The 23,638-nt window shown below is 30.9% G+C and overlaps 1 protein-coding gene across 1 annotated transcript; it reads left to right on the plus strand.

The window, feature by feature from the left end:
* The first annotated feature begins 10,748 nt into the window (after positions 1-10,748).
* Positions 10,749-20,526, plus strand: LOC139853171 (probable xyloglucan endotransglucosylase/hydrolase protein 32). Its single transcript, XM_071842552.1, has 4 exons — positions 10,749-10,962; positions 11,433-11,533; positions 18,746-18,963; positions 20,160-20,526. The coding sequence occupies exons 1-4, from the start codon at positions 10,749-10,751 to the stop codon at positions 20,524-20,526; spliced, it is 900 nt and encodes a 299-aa protein (XP_071698653.1).
* The last annotated feature ends 3,112 nt before the right edge of the window (positions 20,527-23,638 follow it).

Genomic DNA, 23,638 nt, shown 5'->3' on the forward strand with positions numbered 1-23,638 from the left:
TATTCTGCAGTTTCAATTGGATTGAACACGAGCGGTAATAAATTGTGTTCATGAAGGGTTTAGTGATAATCGACTATAGTTAACGACTTGCTTGTGGTTCCAGTTTTTAATTGCAGCAATAGCGAATAATATAGAACAAATAGTGGTATGTGTTGTTTGATTGAATAGTCATTAAGTGGCATTAATATGTGATCGGCTAAATAGATTTTGATAGGGTGTTTATGGTGGTTTCGAGGGGTGGGTTTAGGATGCACAACAGTAGCAACAGTAGCCCCATCTAATCTGGTTTTGATTGCTGTTTGTCGATTAAGAAAATAAAATAAACAGGAGTATTAGCAATAGCAGCTCTTACGTGGTGTTCTTGGATGTTTGTGGATTCAATTTGTAACAGAAAAATGAGTGTAGCTGCAGCGGCATGAATGGCAAGAATAGAATTGTAGAAGGGTGATTTTGAGCAGTAGCAGTAGATGCACAGGAACTTCAGCCGTAGTAATTGACTATTTTCATTTGGGTCTTGATCACAGAAACAATAGTAGTGACATAACAGTGACAGAATATGGCAGCAGTCTTTTGGTGTGGTTTTTGGTTACTGCTCATTAGACCAAAACAGATGAAAAAGATAAAAAGAGATGTAGTAGTTATGGTGGTTGTGGTGTTGTGCTTTAATCGTACTAAAGGGAAAACATGAAACAGTTTTAAGAGAGAGCAAGGGATATGGTTGGTGGTTCTTGGTGTGGTCATGGTGGTTTTGTGAGGGTTACAAAACAGAACAAGAATCGGAGGAAACCGTAGTAGCTGTGAAATGATTCATTTATGTTAATGTTTATTTATAGTAATGAGCTGCTGATGTTGGTGGCTATTCTCAATTAAGATAGGAAATTAAGGATAAGAATTGAGTTTGTTTTGAGTTCACGAAAAGGAATAAGAAAAGAAGAAAGAGAGAGAGAGAAGAGAGGTGTAACCTGTGATGGTGGGTGATCGAGCCAGGGATGATGATGATGGAGGTGAATTGTAATACAGAGATAGATATATGATTGTGTGTTCCTATATATAATTGTATATGTAATTAAAGAATATAGAATTATAGAAAGATATAATAGACAGTGGATGAAATTTGGTGAATGATACTTGTAACAGAAAGTGATCATAGTACCAATCTAATACAGTTAAGAAAAGGATATAAAGCTACTTTTGATTCTAATTTTTGTATGCAATCGTATGACTTTATTAATATTAATATTTAATAATTATTTTAATAATAATAATATTAATAATAATATCTAATAATAGTAATACAAATAATAATTAAAATCTAACAAGTTACATGTATCAAATCTTATATTAAAAACAATAATATTTATAATACTGTTGTTGATATTAATATTAATGTTAATAATACTAATGAAGGTAATAAGAATAATAACAACTTATATTATAACTTGTAATTAAATTTAATATATAATAATATTACATATTATTAATTATGTATCATTTAACAATTATAATAACATATAATATTTATATATATTATATATATATAACCCAATATATATATCATAATAATTATTTATAGAATTCATACACATTTATATAGTTTTATTTTAATAATTAATTTATTATCTTGTATATTATTTTACATACTTAACCTTACTGGCCTATTGTATTTCATTATTTTAAATCACTATATGTACTTTTATTTATATTCATTTATATACATATATACTTTATATATATATATATATATATGCTTACACACAATTATTCGTGAATCATCGAGAGCAGTCGAAGGTCAATTGAATATATGAACATCGTTCCACAATTTTCTAGACTCAACATTACATGTTTTGCTTATCGTATCGAAATCATATAAAGATTAAGTTTAAATTTGGTTGGAAATTTCTGGGTCGTCACACCTCATTCACCTATCTAAATAATACAGATTGATAAATCCTGTCTGTATACGAAATAAAAGTGATCCCTATAAATAGATTGAGATTTATTTTTTACAGATTGGTATTTCAATATGTAAAAAGTATCGATTTCAGTCTATATACAGACTGAAGCTAGATACTATTTAATGTGTAGAAGGTGACTTTTAATCTGTCCACATATTATTATTATAACACCCCGCCAATAATCCATTTGACGGCGCGTTAATCATTAGGTCTCACAGCAATGGTTACGCCCTCTATATTAGATGTTTTTCGAAAGATTTGCATTTAATTTAACAAAGTTTCCAAAAATAGAAAGTTACCGTAAAAAGTAATCACTTAAAGTTAATACGGTACACTTATTAATAACGATAGTTTAAAATCATTGTGAATAAGATAAAGTGTTTTTGAAATAACAACTCCAGTTTTGCAGTATGCGACCTCTAAGCAAACAGTAAACAGCGGAAGCAAATCATCTAGTACCTGACAATAAGACATGCTAAAGGTCAACATAAAGTTGGTGAGTTATAGGTTTAGTTCCACAATAGTAAAAAAGATAGACCATAAAAGTTTCGTAGCTCAAAAGTTTATAGACAACAATATGTCAAAGTTTAAATCTTTGTAGAAAATAAGTATGTCAGAGTTCAAATCATTGTAGAAAATAATTATGTCAAAGTTACAATCTTGTGTAGACAGTAAATATGTCCAAGTTCAAATCATTGTAGACAACGATATTTATCAACCATAGTTTTTAAAGTGTATGCATTTCCTGAGCTCTCGAATATGAAGCTTAACCTTACGTGTAGTTTCCTACGCGATTTTATTTACCTTATACTTTTGTATACAAGGTGTACAGTTTACAAAGTAATAAGCACCACAGTATATAGCAGTGAGGCTATCAAACCTAATAGATCGGTCCCTATGATTCATGGTCACACAAGTAATTTAACATATTCGAGCTAAGGGATTTTTGGTCTGAACTCATGCAATACACAGTTTTAAATCATCGTGTCCAGTTGTAAAATCTGTTTCAAATAGTATGTATCCACATTTCAAGTATAAACAATAAAAGTTTAAAAGAAAGTAGAACTGTGAATTCTTATATAGTAAACATTTGGAAAACTTAGCAAACATGTATTCTCACCCCAAAAATAGTAGAGAAAAAGGGGCTATAACTCACCTTTAGCGCAGCTACAAATAGCACAATAGATAACTAAGATGTAGGTCCTTTACCCGTATGAGTTGGTCAATATGTGTCTAGTAAGCTAGGTCAGTCCATAAGGTTCACATAGTCCTAATGCTCAAGTTCGACTCACGGTTACAACAAAAGTCAACGAATAGTCAATGCAAGTCAAACATAGTCAACAAAAGTCAACCATCTCTGTAGGTCACCTAGATTGTTCCAAATAATCAAGCATTGGTCAACAAATAAGGTATTGACTTCAGTTTATGATTTTCAGTGTTTTTAGCCAGTTACCGTAATCGTACGTGTAAACACTACTCAAACAAGCACGCATACAACATAAAGAAATTAGCATGGTAATAAAATATTTTTTATACATGTAACTTAGTGTTTTAGTGTTAAAAACTTAAGCCATGCAATCATACGCTTTACAGAAACATAGACATAGTACCGGTAGCACACAATAGTTTCAGCACATGCACCATAAATGTAAATTCCATAACTAAGTTTAGAAAGATCAAAATGACATGAGGCCAATGGGAGAATTTAGAAAACAAGCCAAATTTTAATCTGTGAAAAGATGGTGTCTTTTGGTGTAGCCAATTGGTACAGTTTATTCACGAAATTCAGACAAGCAGATTTCAAGGCAATTCAGAAATATGTTTTCGCGTTAAGCTTTTCTACCACATGATCAATCAAATCATGTTTTCGCATCACACCATCACGTTAGTAACCAGATACCTGCTGTATAAGTTATGGATTGAATACGTTAGTGCATATTTAAAAGTTGAATGCATAAAATAGGAGATCTGAAAGTTGAATATATACAATAGGAATTTAGTAAAAGTTCAATAAATTTTGAAATAATTTTCCCTTTTACAATTATTGATTATTATAAGTTGAAGTATTGTGATTTCACATTGTGTACTTGATCCAACTTAGTGTTAATTAGTCTAGGAAAAGAGATAAAGTGTTTAAATCACACAGTTCAATCCTAATATAATTGTGATTAACAAACTCAAGAATTCTTGTCTATGAGATTTAGTGTTTTAGTGTTAAAAACTTAAGCCATGCAATCATACGCTTTACAGAAACATAGACATAGTACCGGTAGCACACAATAGTTTCAGTACACGCACCAGAAATGTAAATTCCATAAATAAGTCTAGAAAAATCAAAATGACATGAGGCCAGTGGGAGAATTTAGAAAACAAGCCATTGTGAAAAGATGGTGTCTTTTAGTGTAGCTAATTGGTACAGTTTATTCACGAAAGTCAGACCAGCAGATTTCAAGGCAATTCAGAAACATGTTTTCGCGTTAAGCTTTTCTACCACATGATCAATCAAATCATGTTTTCGCATCACACCATCACGTTAGTAACCGGATACCTGCTGTTTATGGCTTGAATGCATTAGTGCATATTTAAAAGTTGAATAAATACAATAGGAGATCTGAAAGTTGAATACATACAATAGAAATTTAGTAAAAGTTCAATAAATTTTGAAATAATTTTCCCTACAATGTGTTACAAATCAACTTCAATAGTGTACGCATACCTACATCTCAAACTTATACAGTTGTACTCAAATTTATTGTACCATCTTTGAAATCCGACTAATGATAATGATAAATTTATCATTTAAAATAATAGATATACTAAATAAACTACACACTATTTTATATTATATTATACGATCTATGAGACACATATTAATGGTGATGGTGACGATGGTGGATCCATAAATATGTAACACTTGAAGTAATATAAAAAATTTCAAAATTTTAGATTTTTGAGCTGGGAGCAAAATAAAATAATTCTAAATGTTACGCTTAAAATTTGTTGGTCCGCTAGGGCACCTACGACCCCATTTCCAAAGCTAGTTCCGCTCCTGGATGGTGTGTGATGGAGGATTTTTGTGAGGTATAGTATTGACTTGACAAATGTGATAGTGTGATGCGTGATGAAGTTTGTAATGGTGATAACGCGATGAAGTGTGACAGAGAGTAGGTCCTACCATTTATATTTTCTTTTAATATTTCTATTATTATTATTGGTTTTATAAGATTATATTATTAATACTCAATTTTTTTTATAAAATAAAGACAATTAATTATTCAAAGTTCTAAAAATTAATAATTACACTAATATAAAAGTCATAAAAGTTGAAAATTACAATGATTTAAAATTTCTAAAAATAAAAATTTACAATACTTTAAAATTCCCAAAAATTAAAACATACATGAATACTAAAATACTAAATTAACTATTAAAACTTCGAAATTTTGGTGGAAGACCCCAAATGTGTTCGATGAGATCGTTTCGAAGTTGATTATGTACGCTCATATCTCGTATTTTTGTATCTCTCACGATCTCTAGTTCGATTTGTTACAAAGTTTTGATAACTTTCTTCCTCGGGCCATGTAATTGAGTGGCCATTATCCTCGATTATCATGTTGTGCAAGATCACAAAACAATACAATATCTGTCTCATCTTGTTGACACTATGTACTCGTCCAGACACTTGTAAAATATGAAATCTACCCTAAAGAAAACTGAATGTTCTCTCAACATTCTTACGTGCACTTTCTTAATATCTTTTAAATCTTGCACGTGGCTCATCTGTTGGCGAAGAATATGCCTTGATTAAGACAAATAATTGACGTACCCTCGTTCATTTGTAAGTACTCGTCAAACATATCCGATGTTGTACCATAAGCCAATTGCGCAACGCGAATGTACATTTTTGAATTGTATTGAAACCTTTACGGCCAAACAAATTCAAAATGCCTAGGTAAAGGTTCAACAGAGTAATTAGATATATCATTGACGATACACAAAAACAATTCTCTACTCATTTCAAAACGTCTTTTAATTTATTTATTTTTCTATTATTATTTTTTTTTTGCAGGATACCTTGGGTGCTCCGCAAAGTAGTCCACAAACTGCACCTTCACGATCTCTATGAATGTAACTTCGAGTCCATGGAACTCGTTAAATAGTACTTTCACCCTTGATCTAATCTTTGGCGTACGCTCGTAAAACTCCAACTCACATTCGCCATAAGATTTCTAAGTATCGAAAGTTTAAACAAAGATTGCATAATGACAATTGTTTATAAAAAACATATAGAAATAATGATAGAAGTGCGTGAAAATTGATAAGTGAATTGTGGTATATATAGGTAAAAAATATTTTTACCGAAATGTTTACGGCTATATAGCAGTTTGATGAAATGAGATGGAATGTTATGATTGGCCAATATCTCTCATGCCACAGTTTCTTCCCGTGAAGCATCCATTGTGTCAGTGATTTTTCCAACCCATCACACCGCACGGTGGTGCTATGGTGCGTGATGCTGGTGATTTTATGAATATAACGTTGCATTAAATATGGTCTTAACTAGATCCGGATCGGCCCGCGCGATGCGGCGGGGCTTTTCCGGCTGCATATTCACATTTAACGTAGCGTTATATACTTACAGAATCAAAAACGCGGTGATGAGGGTGTGGTTGGATCCACGTGGTTAGTACCTAGTGTACCTAATGGCCTGCGCGTTTTTAGAACCGGTAAAATTGCGTAGAAAGGAAGACGAAACCATGGGTATGATGTAGTTAGTTTGGCTCGTTTATTGTGCATGTGTGTATATGTATGAAAAATAGCCCGAAATATTTAGCATTTTCTAAAAAGCGGCCGTTTTACGCGTACTTAGTTTCGTTGTGTTCGTAATTTTTTTCGGGTTAAACGGTGATTTCGAAAGAATTTAACTCGCGGCGAGCGAAAAGATACCGCCCGTTGAAAATGTGGGTGGAGTTTTTTAAAAAGGATATTAATTTTACAGTTCTAGTCCCTGCAAATTCTACATGTTTAACATTGTTCGGCGGAGTGTTTTGTAAATTTTGTTTTTGTTGTCGTTTTTTCCTGATGGAACGACCAAATATTCCATCACTTTTAGTATACTTAAATGACAAAATTTCATAGTTGGTCCCTAAACTTTGTACTAAAGAGCGTAGATGACCTTAAACTTTTTTTTTTGACTTCGTTGACCTCTATCTATTAAGATATCTCACGGATGACCTTAGACTTAACAGACATTAATTTTATCCCATTAAATAAGATCACATGACAAACATGTGAGGGTATTTTTGTCATTTTGTTCTTTTCTTTTTTTAACTTCATCATCTCCATTTTTATTTTTTACTCAAAATTATCAAACCCTAATTTTTATTATTAACCTAAAATCAAGTCACAATTCATATCAATATCATTAACTCAAAATCAAAATCCAGATCTATCTATATCAAAATATAAAAAGTATATCCAACATGGCTGATGAATCTCGTAAAATTTAAAAACGAAAACCACAAGATGCTGGGCAAAACAGTGAAAGAAATACATAGTCATGTTCTTCGTAAAAGTTCACCTGCAATTACTACTTTTTATCCCTCCTACTAAATATCTATCTTATATACCAGTATTATTCTTCTCTCATACGATACCAGAAAGAGGATTTTTATTTACTATCGTTATATTCTATTTATTACTATCATTGATATTAAAATATTATAGTGTTGATGCTTTAATTGAGCTATGATATGTTGTTTGTTTCCCACAGGTTCATGAGATTTGTATGAAACCAAACACCCAGGATTATCATCAATGCATTGTTAGACCAAAGAATCGAATAAGTTAGTCCATTTAATTTGTAGCTTCTTATTTTCATCACGTACATACACTTGCTTCACCCTTCATATCGAATCGTAACTTGACATGTCACATTCTCTAATGTACTTGTTCTTTTATTATATAAAGACAAACTCAGCTACAAATGGGTATAATCTTGTGAATGCTAATTTTGGATTGAATCAAACTAGAACGAGGATTGAGTTCATACTTTTTGATTTGGATCTAGATTTGGTTTTGAATATGGGTTAATGATTTGGGTTAATGATAAAAATTAGGGTTTAATATTTGGATAAAAGATGAAGATAGAGACGATGAAGTTAAAAAAGATGAGAACATTTAAATGACAAAAGTACCCTCATGTGCTTGTCATGTGATCTTGATTAACGGGATAAAATTAACATCAATTAAGTCAAGGGTCATCCGTGCGATATCTTAATAAATAGAGGTCAAGGAAGTCAAAAAAGATGTTTAAGGTCATCCACGCTCTTTAATACAAAGTTTAAGGACCAACGGCAAAATTTTGTCTATTTAAATTTAAAATATATTGATAAAAATAGATTTATTAATTTGAATTTGAATAATAAAATTAAATTCCGCCCCTTCTATTCTTTTGTCTTTGTGACTGCTTACTTACCCTTTGGGCCCCTCTACTAAATTCACCTCTCCAAAGTTGATCAACACATCTGTTTTGGGCCAAACTCGCTATTTTTGCCTTCATCATCATATAAATTTTATCAAGAAGGAATATAATGTTTCAATCTAAAATTCTAAATCCAATACATATTTTTGTTGTTTTTCCCCTAATATCACTGAAAACTTGCTTTAAACATAAAAACTTTTGAATCATACTTTTACCGTCAGAGTACTAGACGTTTTATATATATATATATATATATATATATATATATATATATATATATATATATATATATATATATATATATATATATATATATATATGTCAAGACAATCATTTCATAATTTGTGTGTACCTTCCTTCTCAATAAAATCAATTTATTTTTTTCTGATTAATTAAAGTTCATATAACTTTTTCAACATTCAAAATCAATGGAAGAATGTGATAATTAACAGGTAAACATATTAAGATTTTTTCTTACTTAAATTAATCAGTATCATTACGCTCAAAACATAACTCACATCAACACTAAGACTGATTGACTGACTAAATTTTTAATGACTCAGTAATATCTATCGTGATAACCTTACTTAATATTGAATTAATATCTATCGTGACAACATAATAGACCCTAAGATTTAACCTCAACATCTTATAACATCTCGATGAAGGCAGAAGACAATGCACCATTTAGAGCATTCTCATTCATGACATTCTTCTTCATATTAACACACTACCACATTAACGTCACATCACCATTTACTCCTCATTTACTTCCCATCACTAACTCATTACAATTCACTCTCAATCATGACATACCATCACATTAACTCACTTTAATAAAATAAAATAAAATAAAAAAGTAAAAAAAAAAATATTAAATGTATGATGTATGCAATGGCGCATTCAACTTTTTTTTTTTAAATATAAAAAAAAAAATTCAACTTTTTATTACTTTCTAACTTACAATTCTTGTGATCCAGAAAGCCAAGAATTAACTAAATGCATCAGAAATGTATATTGGCTAAGGATTGGCATTATGTTGCCGTTGGAGCCAAAGACTGACAATGAATGTTGGCGATGAAAAAACTAGTTGTTGAGAGTGCTCTTAGTAATGTTATTAGAATGCTATAAACATAAAAATCAAGAATTGTAATAATAATAATAATAATAATAATAATAATAATAATAATAATAATAATAATAATAATAATAATAATAATAATAATAATAATAATAATAATTAGCATCAATATCCATAAGACCAGTGTTGTAAAACACTCGATTACTCGCCGTTTAATCTCCGATCAAACATTTTTAAGAGCAATCCATTCCGATTTCCAAAAATCCGTTTAATTAAACGGTCAATGTCAATTGATGGTCAAAATCGAATTTGTTAATCAAAGTCGGCCAAAGTAAAAAATAATTAACAATTTAACATGAATTTAAACTAGAACTTTATGATTTTTGAGCAAAATGGATAAATTTAGACAATTATGTTAAAGTTTATTTTTATATTCATGGTTATTTTCTATATTTACACATATAATTTTTAAAATTTAATATCTAAATGTATAAAGTACAATTCGATTAATCCCCGATTAATCCCCGAATTACCAATTAATTTTTAAAAGTGCTGACCGATTAATCCGAATAACGAATTTCGCAACCTTGCATAAGACCATAACATGTACAATATTTGATTGATACTCTCCCGTTCACTTATACAGTGGAACCTCTTTAATTTAATACTCGATAAATTAATAACCTCGATAAAATTAATATTTTGTCTAGTCCCAAGTTGGGACCAGTACAAAATTGGACCTCAATCGATAAAATAATAAGATAAATTTTTTTTTTGTGAAATCGCAATGTAAATATATTGGTCCTAGCAAAACTATAAATTAATAATTACTAATTTTGTTTTGAAATCTCAATGTACATTGAACTTTACAAGTTCATTAATCTGTGAACGTACATATATGAGAATTTTGAAGGTCTTTGCTTATGTTTTATTCAAATAGGTAAAATGAACGAACATGGTAATTACGAATGTCGATCATTAATTTGAGACTTGCTCACAAATATATGCTAATTTTTTAAATTAATAATTTATAAATTTATCCAATAATAATATTTTGCTAATTTAATAAAATATCCCAATTCCAACATTATTAATTTATAGAGGTTTTACTGTACCTCACTTCACGTCTCACATCTCTCCATTTATACACCTTCACATCATCATCACCATCACTCATTCTCATTACCCCCTCTCCACTCTTGTCTATTTTCTTTACCCTTCTTTTTATATGGGGATTTTAGTGTTGTTTTCACTTGTTTTTATAGTTATACTCACTGGACCATCATTGACCAATGCTGGATATTGGCCACCTTCTCCTAGGTTCTACCCAAGCTCAAAATTCAGGTCTATGACATTTAACCAAGGATTTAGAAACCTTTGGGGTCCTAGTCATCAAACCATCAATAACAATGCTCTTGCCATCTGGCTCGACCGTACATCAGGTCACTCTTTTCTTCCCCCTTTTCTCTTATATTTAATTTTTTTTCTTTTATGAGTAATTCCTCTTAAAATGAGGTCCAAACTTACTCAATTAATTTATATAATTTTCATCATTTCTATATATATAACATAAATAAATTTATTGAAAGTTAAATTTGATAAAGAAAAATATTAAAAGTCAAAATAGGACAATACGGAGTATATATTTTAAGTTTATTTTGTTAAAGAAAACTCATTTTATATTATATTACAAAGTATAAATATAAATATATAATTAGATTTTACTAATGATAATCTCTAGGGCAGTCGTTAGTAGGTGCTTTAAAGAGTTGTATTGAGCAGTTATTTACTGACTTGAAAACGAAGCTTTTTAAATTGTATACTTATTTTATGCACGTTAAGTCGTTAATGACAGTTTTAAAGATTGTCGTTAGAAAAATTCTTATAATTATGTAAAGATGTATGATTACAGGAAGCGGGTTCAAGTCGGTAAAACCATTTCGATCCGGGTACTTTGGAGCATCCATCAAACTTCAACCGGGTTACACTGCTGGAGTGATAACAGCATTCTATGTAAGCGTTAGATCATAAATATTTCAATGATTGATTAGTACAAGCTTTAATGCTCACTTTACAACACTCTGTTCCACGCAATACTTAATGCCCTTTCCCATTTATTATACTTTTCGCTAAGTCACGTCCTCAACTCCTCCCTTTTTGTAATTTTTCTAAAAAGTACTCCATAATTAGGCTTTACATTATTTAAAATAAGCAAGTAATCCACATTTAAAATATACAGAGAGCTAGATAAAGAAATATATATACGGATATACCAATTTCCTGATGAGAGAATACCTCTTAACTTATTTTAGTAAATGTGTATGGTCTAAAAAAGTAAAAAACATGTTCTGAATTTGCGTCATTAGGATTTGCAGAATCTATACGTACTACTTATGTCCGGTTCCCCCTTCCATCACATTGGAAGTATTTAAATATCTATTTCAAGTGGTTACTGTTTTGTTTTTTAATCAATCAAAATAATTTAGTATGTAAAGTGTGAATATTGTTATAATAATAATAATAATAATATAGATATGGATAGTCAATTTTGGTGTATACATATAGTCAATTTTGGTACACAAAGTATGTATTTTTATATTGAGATTTTAGGCTATAAATACTCATGAATGCAAGCATTAAACTTGCACCATTTCTCACACTTACAAAGTGTTTCTTTCTTTCTCTCCATTATCATCTTTGTTCTTACACTTCATTATTAGTATTCTAAATCAAGAATCAAATCACTAAAGGTAGTTATAAGCCTACTGAATTATAACATCAAGAATCAAACCACTAAAGGTAGTTATAAGCCTACTGAATTATAACATCAAGAATCAAACCACTAAAGGTAGTTATAAGCCTACTGAATTATAACACGTTATCAGCACGATAATCTTAATACTAAATATGGTTGGCTCTGCCACCAAAATGATATATGGTCGGTTATACCACCAAAATGATATATGGTCGGTTATACCACCAAAATGATATATGGTCGGTTATACCACCAGAATGATATAGGTCGGTTATACCACCTGGAAAAATATATGGTCGACACTGTCGCCAAATTTTCATTTATGTTTACTAATATTTATATTTTTGTTATATAACATTTATTTATGATTGCTTACACATGGTCGACACTGTCACCTACTTATCATTTATGTTATATTAAATTTATGTTTAATGTTTATATACTTATGAATATAAATTGACTCTAATTTATCATGATGTTTGTTTTAATTTTTGATAATAGAAAATGTCGAATCTGGAAAAGCTTAAATTTACTCCTTTAGAATCAACTGGAAACAACTACATGCCATGGGTTATAAAAGTAAAAATGCATCTTAAATCAATGGGCATTCTTGAAACCATAAATGAAAACAACACTTGTTCTGAAAAAGAACAAGCTACGGCATGTTGCTTTATTCATCAACATATTGATGAATGCTTACAAAATAATTATGTGACTGTAGAAGATCCCCATGTTTTATGGGAAGGTCTCAAAAGCAGATTCAATAATCAAAGAGAAATTTTACTTCCAGCTGCAATGGAACAATGGAGAACATTAAGGTTCCAAGACTTTAAGAAAGTAAATGAATACAGCTCAGCTCTGTATAATACATGTTCACAACTTAAATTCTGTGGACATGAAATTAGTGATGCAGACATGATGGAGAAAACTTTCTCCACAATGAATGCTGCAAACATCACAGTGCAAAGAAATTTGAGAATGCTAAAGTTCAAAACATATCCTGAACTTAATTCATATCTCTTAGTTGCAGAGCAAAATGATGAGCTATTAATGAAAAATCAGCAATCCCGTCCTACTGGTACACTTGCAATCCCTGAAGCAAATACTGCAAATAATTATAAACAGGGACAAGGACGCGGGCAAGGTCGTGGTTATAATAACCATCACCATCATCATGCCAAAAGCCATAACTATGGTAGAAACCATCCTTATGGTAATGGTAATGGGCGTGGACGTGGTCGTGGTCGTGGCCGTGGTGGTCAAAGAAATAGTAATCCACGAAAATATAAATATCAACCACAAAACAAGCCCATTAAACAAGATGTTGAAGAAAATTCTTCTAAAAATTCTGAAGAATCTTGCTACAGATGTGGTAGAATGGGCCACTGGGCTAATACTTGCCGAACATCTAAACATCTTGTTAAGATGTATCAGGATTCGCTGAAAGGTAAAGAAAAGGAAGTAAATTTTGTGGATAATATTGATCCAACAGTCACTGAGAAACCATCTGATTTATATGAAGATTTCTTGAATGTTTAAGTTGTGTGTCTTTTGAAAAATAAACGATTTAATATCGTCTGTCTTTGTCATTATGTTTGCTAAATGTTTCAGTACTATCTATTTGCGTTTAAAATATTGTGTAATATTAATGTACTCACTATTTATTTCTTATATATGAAGTTCAATATGAATTTTGCTGGAATACAACATCAATCAAGTGGTGGAGATCTCTGTATAGCAGACAGTGGAACTACACACACTATACTTAAATCCGAGAAATATTTTATTGATCTAAAACCAACGGAAGGAACTATACATACAATATCAGGACCTGCTAACTTGATAAAAGGGATAGGAAAGGCAAATTTCATACTACCAAATGGTACAAAATTTTTAATAAATGATGCCTTATTTTCTCCCAAGTCAAGCAGAAATTTATTGAGTTTCTCCGACATATACATTAACGGGTATGATTATTAGTCAGTGACAACAGAAAATGAGAAATATTTAAGTATCACTGACAAGAGTCATGTGGTTGAAAAACTGCCAAGACTTAGTTCTGGATTACATTATACACATATAAATGTACCAGAAATACATATGGTAGTTAACGAAAAATATATTGATCCTGGTGTATTCAGTTTATGGCATAACAGATTAGGCCATCCAGGATCAACAATGATGAAAAGGATTATTGAATGTACTCATGGACATCCACTAAAGGATAGAAAAATCCATCATGATACAATGGTTCCATGTACATCTTGCTCTCTTGGAAAATTGATAACTAGACCCTCACCACTTAAGGTTGAGAAAGAATCACCAATATTTCTTGAAAGAATTCAAGGTGATATATGTGGACCAATTCATCCACCATGTGGACCATTTAGATATTTCATGGTTCTAATAGACGCATCTAGCAGATGGTCTCATGTTTGTCTGTTATCAAGCCGTAATGTGGCATTTGCAAAATTTCTTGCCCAAATTATTAAATTGAGAGCTCATTTTCCTGATTACACCATTAAAAGGGTGAGACTTGATAATGCTGGTGAATTTACATCTCAAGCATTTAATGACTATTGCATGTCTATAGGAATTGTTGTTGAACATTCTGTTGCTCATGTGCATACACAAAATGGTTTAGCCGAGTCATTGATTAAACGTTTACAGTTAATCGCTAGACCATTGATAATGAGAACAAAACTCCCTGTATCTATATGGGGTCATGCAATTTTACATGCTGCTGCATTGATTCGCATCAGACCAAGTGCAAGTCATAAATATTCCCCCCTACAACTTGCTTTTGGTCAAGAGCCAAATATTTCCCATCTTAGAACATTTGGTTGTGCAGTGTATGTTCCAATTGCGACACCACAACGTACAAAAATGGGTCCTCAAAGGAGGTTGGGAATATATGTTGGATATGAAACATCTTCAATATTAAGGTATATTGAACCTATGACAGGTGACGTTTTTACAGCACGTTTTGCTGATTGTCATTTTAATGAAACATTGTTCCCTAGATTAGGGGGAGAAATGAAAAATAAAGAAAATGATGTTTCATGGTGTGAACCTCAATTAAAGTATCTTGATCCTCGCACAAAAGAATGCGAGACAGAAGTTCAAAAGATAATGCATATACAAGAACTTGCAAATCAATTGCCTGATGCATTTACAGATACAAAAACGGTGACAAAATCATATATACCAGCAGTAAATACTCCAGCTCGAATTGAAATTCCAAAAGCTGGCAATAACGTCACTCATGAATCTTTGCCACGTCAGAAACGTGGAAGACCAATCGGTTCAAAGGATAAAAATCCTCGAAAAAGAAAATCAGCTGATAATGAAGTAAAAGAAAGTGTTCAAGAAGAACCACAAATCAGTACTCCTACTGCAGAGGAGATTGATGATGTCAATACAGAAATTGCAATCAATTATGCATATTCAAAAATATTATGGAACCGAAATGAAATGAAAAATCTTGATGAGAAATTTTCATTTAATGTTGCATATGACATCATGAATAATGATGATGATCCAGAACCAACATCTATGGTTGAATGTCAAAATAGACATGATTGGGCTCAATGGAAAGAAGCAATACGAGCTGAATTAGAATCACTCAATAAAAGAAAAGTTTTCGGATCCATCATTCTCACTCCTAAAGATGTGAAACCTGTAGGATACAGATGGATTTTTGTCCGAAAAAGAAATGAGAAAAATGAAGTTACAAGGTATAAAGCTAGACTTGTAGCTCAAGGTTTTTCTCAAAGACCGGGAATTGATTATGAAGAAACTTATTCTCCTGTTATGGATGCAATTACTTTTAGGTACTTAATCAGTCTGGCAGTTTCTAAAAATTTAGAAATGCATCTCATGGATGTTGTGACTGCTTATCTATATGGATCACTTGATAGTGATATATATATGAAGATACCTGAAGGATTTAAGGTACCAGAAGCATCAAATGCAAAACCCAAAGAAATGTATTCGATTAAATTACAAAGATCTTTATATGGGTTAAAACAATCGGGACGTATGTGGTATAACCGATTAAGTGATTACTTGATAAGCAAAGGGTATACAAATAATCTTACTTGCCCTTGTGTTTTCATTAAGAAAACAACATCCGGATATGTGATCATAGCTGTTTATGTTGATGATCTTAACATCATAGGTACAAATAAAGAGATCCATGAAGCCATTCAACTTCTAAAGAAAGAATTTGAAATGAAAGATCTCGGAAAAACCAAGTATTGCCTTGGTTTACAAATTGAGCATATGCCTAATGGTTTACTTGTACATCAAACAACATATACTGAAAAGATTTTGAAACGTTTCAATATGGACAAGGCAAAACCATTAAGTACTCCTATGGTTGTTAGATCACTCAATGTTGAAGCTGATCCATTTCGTCCATGTGAAGATCAAGAAGACATTCTTGGACCAGAAGTACCATATCTTAGTGCAATTGGAGCTCTTATGTATCTTACAAATTGTACAAGACCTGACATTTCTTTTGCAGTTAATTTGTTGGCAAGGTTCAGCTCTGCTCCTACCAAAAGACACTGGAATGGGATCAAACACATATTTCGATACCTTCGAGGAACTACTGATTTAGGATTATTTTATTCTAACGAATCAAAACAAGATTTGGTTGGTTATGCAGATGCAGGTTATTTATCTGATCCACATAAAGCTAAATCTCAAACTGGATATGTATTCCTAAATGGAGGTACTGCAATATCATGGCGTTCTCAAAAACAAACACTTGTTGCTACATCGTCAAATCATGCCGAAGTGATTGCATTACATGAAGCTACTCGAGAATGTTTTTGGTTGAGATCAATGACACAACTCATTACTGATTCTTGTGGACTAGAACGCGATAAAAGTCCAACAACTATCTATGAAGATAATGCAGCTTGCATAGCACAGATGAAAGAAGGGTATATCAAAAGTGACCGAACAAAACACATACCACCTAGATTCTTCTCATACACTCAAAATCTCATTAAGGACAACCAGATTGAAATGAGATATGTGCAATCTAGCAAAAACTCTGCTGATATTTTCACGAAAGCACTTCCAACTGCTATTTTCAGAACACACGTTCATAACATTGGCATGAGACATGTTCAAAAGATGTAACAGCTGAAGCGATGTCTACTTGAGGGGGAGTCAACTCCATGCTGCACTCTTTTTCCCTTAGCTAAAGTTTTTTCCCACTGGGTTTTCTTTAGCAAGGTTTTTAACGAGGCAGTAATTTATAGTTGATCTTCAACAAAATAAAATTGCTATCCAAGGGGGAGTGTTATAATAATAATAATAATATAGATATGGATAGTCAATTTTGGTGTATACATATAGTCAATTTTGGTACACAAAGTATGTATTTTTATATTGAGATTTTAGGCTATAAATACTCATGAATGCAAGCATTAAACTTGCACCATTTCTCACACTTACAAAGTGTTTCTTTCTTTCTCTCCATTATCATCTTTGTTCTTACACTTCATTATTAGTATTCTAAATCAAGAATCAAATCACTAAAGGTAGTTATAAGCCTACTGAATTATAACATCAAGAATCAAACCACTAAAGGTAGTTATAAGCCTACTGAATTATAACATCAAGAATCAAACCACTAAAGGTAGTTATAAGCCTACTGAATTATAACAAATATGATTCAGTATTAGATTTGTAAAGACGGTAATCGGTGGGTCTTGTGTGTGATAGTCTTATAACGAGTAGGATATACGAGTAGTTCCCTTCCTATCAAGTTAGGTTAATTGAGAATCTAAAACTTTGTACTCAATCGAAGTTGATACTTGATCGAGTCGAAACGCGTATTTGGACCTTAACTAGACAGCCCTAAGAGATGTCTTTAATACGCTTTCAAGAGTTTTACATTCATGTAACCGCCACTAATAAATTAATAAGTAACTACTATTTACAAGTGTTTAAAATGTGTTTTAACTACAACTTTAAGAGTTGTCGTTAAAAAGAATATCTTTTTTATTATTTACAGTACTTTAAATACACATGTATGTTAAATAAAAATTATCCGTGCAACAAATTAATTATAGGGGAGTGATATGTACACAACTCATTTTTGTTATGTACACAACCATCATGCTTTCGAATGTTGTACTGTACAACACTGTAAAACATGATGGTTGTGTACATAACAAAAATGGGTTGTGTACATATCAACACCCTTAATTATATGGATATCAACAAGTACTTTACATACACATGTAAATTAAATAAAAATTATCCGTGCAACAAATTAATATATGGATATCAACAAGTTATAAACAAGTGTACGATATATCAAATCATATATGTCGGTAAATAATGTACGGAGTACATTTTAAAACGAACTTTAATTTGTAAGTTAGAACGGAAATAATTGTACAACTATACATATTGATCTATACCTATTTGAAAATGTTAAATGATAGCTTTCAAACAATGAGGCACACCCGGGGTTTCATGATGAGGTTGACATTGAATTCCTTGGAACAACATTTGGGAAGCCATACACATTACAAACTAATGTTTACATTAGAGGAAGTGGTGATGGCAAGATTATTGGAAGAGAAATGAAGTTTCATTTATGGTTTGACCCTACCAAAAATTTTCATCACTATGCTATTTTATGGAGCCCGCATGATTTAATGTAAGTTTTGCCTTGCTATATACTGTATGTTATTTATTTATAATTCAAAAAATATATTATATGTTTTTGAATTATGAATGAAACTTTGATTATGATTGGGCTATCATTCGTACACTACTATTTCTAAATTAAAATTATATTATATTATATTATATTATAATTATATTATATTATATTATAATTATTATATTATAATTATATTATAAGCATATACTAATTCTTATGAGAATGGGTACTATTCATGCTGGCAAACATGTAAATACCCCCAACTTTGGGGGTATTTTGGTAATTGAGTATTTTTATTTTTTTATTTTTTTTCCTTTTACCTTTTCTCAATATTTTTTTTACAACTTCTCCCACTTCTTTTTTCATTCATTTAATTTAAACGTTTAATTAATTAACCATGAACTTTTTTTAAAATTTTAAATTAGCTGACGGTTAATCGATCAAAGTCACCCCGCAGTGAAACTATTATACGAGTAACTTTTTTCTACTTCCTTTTTTCCCGTCTTTTTTATTCCTTTATTTTTTAACGTTTAGTTACTCGATCGTTAACCGATTTTTTAAACGTTCAATTCACAGACCGTTAACCGAACAAAACTACCCCGTAACAAAGCACGGGTTTTTTTTATCCTCGTTAAAATCATTAGATGTAATTTATAGTATTGTACTGTATAATATTTAAAACATATTTGATGGTGTATACATTTAAAACAATGATTTAAAATAGTAGTGTATATATCAGTTCTCTATTATTTTTGGTGTTTTTGATCTATATAAATGGACATATTCTGGATCACGGGTCTGGAAATTTGCATTAATTTCGATGTCCTTTATCTTGGATCTCTTTTTTATTATTGTTGAGAGACAATTATCATTGAAGAAATAATAATACTTTGTATAAAATTACCATGTCACTATTGTTTTAACTATATTTTACCCATATCACATGAGGTTGCAAGTGGTTGTCCCTAACTATTTGATTTTTTTTATTTATTTATTAGTTAATTACTAACTATCAAACATAATATATATATATATATATATATATATATATATATATATATATATATATATATATATATATATATATATATATATATATATATATATATATATATATATATATATATATATATATATATATATACTTGAACCTTGTAATCTAAAGTGTATTCTCATCATGTGTTTTCTAGATTTTTTGTGGATGATATACCAATAAGAAGGTACCCTAGAAAAAGTGACACAACATTCCCTTTAAGGCCAATGTGGTTATATGGGTCAATATGGGACGCATCTTCTTGGGCCACTGAAGATGGTAAATACAAAGCCGATTACACGTATCAACCGTTTGTCGGAAGGTTCACCAATTTTAAAGCAATGGGTTGCTCGGCCTACTCATCAGCGCGGTGCCACCCTGTCTCGGCCTCTCCAAACCGGAGAGGGGGTCTAAGTAGGAGGCAACAAATGGCCATGAAATGGGTGCAAAGACACTATATGGTTTATAACTATTGTTGGGACAACAAAAGGGATCATTCCTTGACACCAGAATGTTGGAAATAATAAGACACGTGGATTTACCAAGTCAAAATTGTGGTTATATGGTCATTTGTGCCTTTAAGTCTTAAAGGGCACTTTTTTACTCATTTTTACATTAGGGTGTTTTGTGATGGGGACACAAAGGGTGGTTCAGCATCCAAATCCCTCTAAAGAGTAAAGAGCTTTATTAGCATTTGTGTGTATGGGTGTAAGATTTAAGAACAAGAAGTGCAGATTACAAATCTTGTATGATTTCTATATATGTTGTCAAGTTTCTTAGTTTTTTATATACAAAAAATGTATGGTGGCTAAGCCATAAATCATATTTTATTTTTTCGTTTTGTTGGGAAAATTTATTATATTTAATATTAGTGCATGAATAGTAGTCAAAGTTCCTTTAATTCTCATATTCAACGTTCCCTCACTGTACCTCAAAATTCTACTTGGCGTTCCTCTAATGTTCTAATCATGGAGTCTCAAAACAAACACGGAATACTTTATGATCAAGCATAGAATAGATTCAATGAATTCGGTCCATACTTGACAATAAGATAGAGGGATTTAAGAGTCATTCGAGTTTAACTCTTCGGTCCGGTTTACCGTGAATTACCCAATTGTGAGATGAAGAACTTTGACATGGGTAGTTAAACGTCGACCCATCATCGTCGGGAAAGCCGGTATCAATGGATCAGGGAGGTATTAGGGTTAGTGTTAGTAGAACGTTATGTGTAACCGTCACAGTAAAGCTTAATATGTTGTGAGTCCGGTAGCGCGGGCAGGATGCTGTGCAATCCGGTAGCGAGGGTTCAATCAATAATGCTTTGTATTGAGATTGTTATGCATATCTCGGTCTCTTAAAATGAAGCGTTAACACTCTATTTATAGTCAAAATGCATTTGTCCATAAGTGTCACGTAATACGATAAATAAAACATGCTTTATATTGGTCGTACTATTTTGCCTACAAAGCTGACAAAAGTAAAAGCATCTTGTCGAATCTGTTTCTTGTCTACCATAGTTTCTTTGCAGGCTATAGTGTCGGCGACATACAATGTCCGGATCATGGTATGCTATCTTTTGTTTGTTTGCGCTTTACTGTGGATGACAGGTTGCACTCCTTTACGCAGGTTTTATGCCAGCGCATGTTTACCTACGTTGGCGCTCAATGACTTATACTCGATATATATATGCGCCATTTAGTTGAGCGTTTATGTTAGCTTAAACTGTTGATTAGTCTATGATGAACACGTGAGCAGCACATGTGATGCGCTGCTCGAGGGATTCGGGTATGCGTATCATTATGTGACGACCCGGAAATTTCCGATCAAATTTAAACTTAATCTTTATATGAATTCGACAAGATAAACAAAGGCTGTAATATTGAGTCACCACATTTTGAAATGGTTATATGGATACCGTTAACCTTTGACTAATCCCGACGATTCACGAACAATTTTGTAAATATATATATATATATATATATATATATATATATATATATATATATATATATATATATATATATATATATATATATGCAAACATAATTATAAGTATTAACCTTAAGTAGTATAATTATTGATAATATCATTAATAAGATTTCTATTATTATTAGTATAAATGTTATTATTGTTATCATTAAGGATTATTATTATTATTATGAAAATAATACAAGTTATCATTATATTCATTAATATTGGTATTAGCATCACCTTTGTAACTATTAGTATATTATTATTATTATTAAACAAAAGTATCATTTTTAACAAAATTATCATTATTATTAATATTATCATTTTTAATAAAATTATTATTATTATGAGTAAATCATTAATATCAAAACTATCATTTTTGGAACAAATAAATATATTGTACATATAACATACTTATTACATATAATACAATTATATTAATATTACATATAACTATATATAAGTTATATTAACATTACTTATATAAAAATTACATACAACAAATTAAGTATTTTTAATATATAGATATTAATATAACTATATTAATCACTTTATATATATATATATATATATATATATATATATATATATATATATATATATATATATATATATATATATATATATATATATATATATATATATATATACACACACACACACATATATCATATAATTTAAGTTATAACATAAAGTATATGTTTTTAAATGGAATCTAGTATAATTCTTATTTAACTACAAAAATATATATAAATAATATATATTAATAAATACAATTATGATATATATATTATATGTTTTAATAGAAGTATGATTAATATAGGTTCGTGAATCCGAGGCCAACCCTGCATTGTTCAGTTGTTCAATGTCATCATATGTATTTTTACTACAAAATACATTAGGTGAGTTTCATTTGCCTTTTTACCCTTTATATTTTTGGGCTGAGAATACATGCGCAATTTTTACAAATATTTTACGAAATAGACACAAGTAATCGAAACTGCATTATATGGTTGAACGATCGAAGCCGAATATGCCCCTTTTTGCTCGGTAACCTAAGAATTAGTAAACCGATCAACTAATTGACGTGAATCCTAAAGATAGATCTATTGGACCTAACGAACCCCATCCAAAGTACCGGATGCTTTAGTACTTCGATGATGTTTTTATCATGTCCGAAGGATTTCCCGGAACGATAGGGGATATTCTTATATGCATCTTGTTAATGTCGGTTACCAGGTGTTCAATCCATATGAATGATATTTTTGTCTCTATGCATGGGACGTATATTTATGAGAATTGGAAATGAAATCTTGTGGTCTATTAAAATATTGAAATGATTGTTATGATAAACTAATGAACTCACCAACCTTTTGGTTGACATTTTAAAGCATGTTTATTCTCAGGTATGAAAGAAATCTTTCGCTGTGCATTTGCTCATTATAGAGATATTACTTGGAGTCATTCATGACATATTTCAAAAGACGTTGCATTCGAGTCGTTGCGTTCATCAAGATTATTATTAAGTCAATTATAGTTAGATATATTATGAAATGGTATGCCTGCCGTCAACTTTCGATGTAATGAAAGATTGTCTTTTCAAAAACGAATGCAATGTTTGTAAAATGATCATATTGAGGTCAAGTACCTCGCGATGTAATCAAC

Source organism: Rutidosis leptorrhynchoides, chromosome 6 (assembly GCF_046630445.1).
Source record: "Rutidosis leptorrhynchoides isolate AG116_Rl617_1_P2 chromosome 6, CSIRO_AGI_Rlap_v1, whole genome shotgun sequence".
Classification (NCBI taxonomy): Eukaryota; Viridiplantae; Streptophyta; class Magnoliopsida; order Asterales; family Asteraceae; genus Rutidosis; species Rutidosis leptorrhynchoides.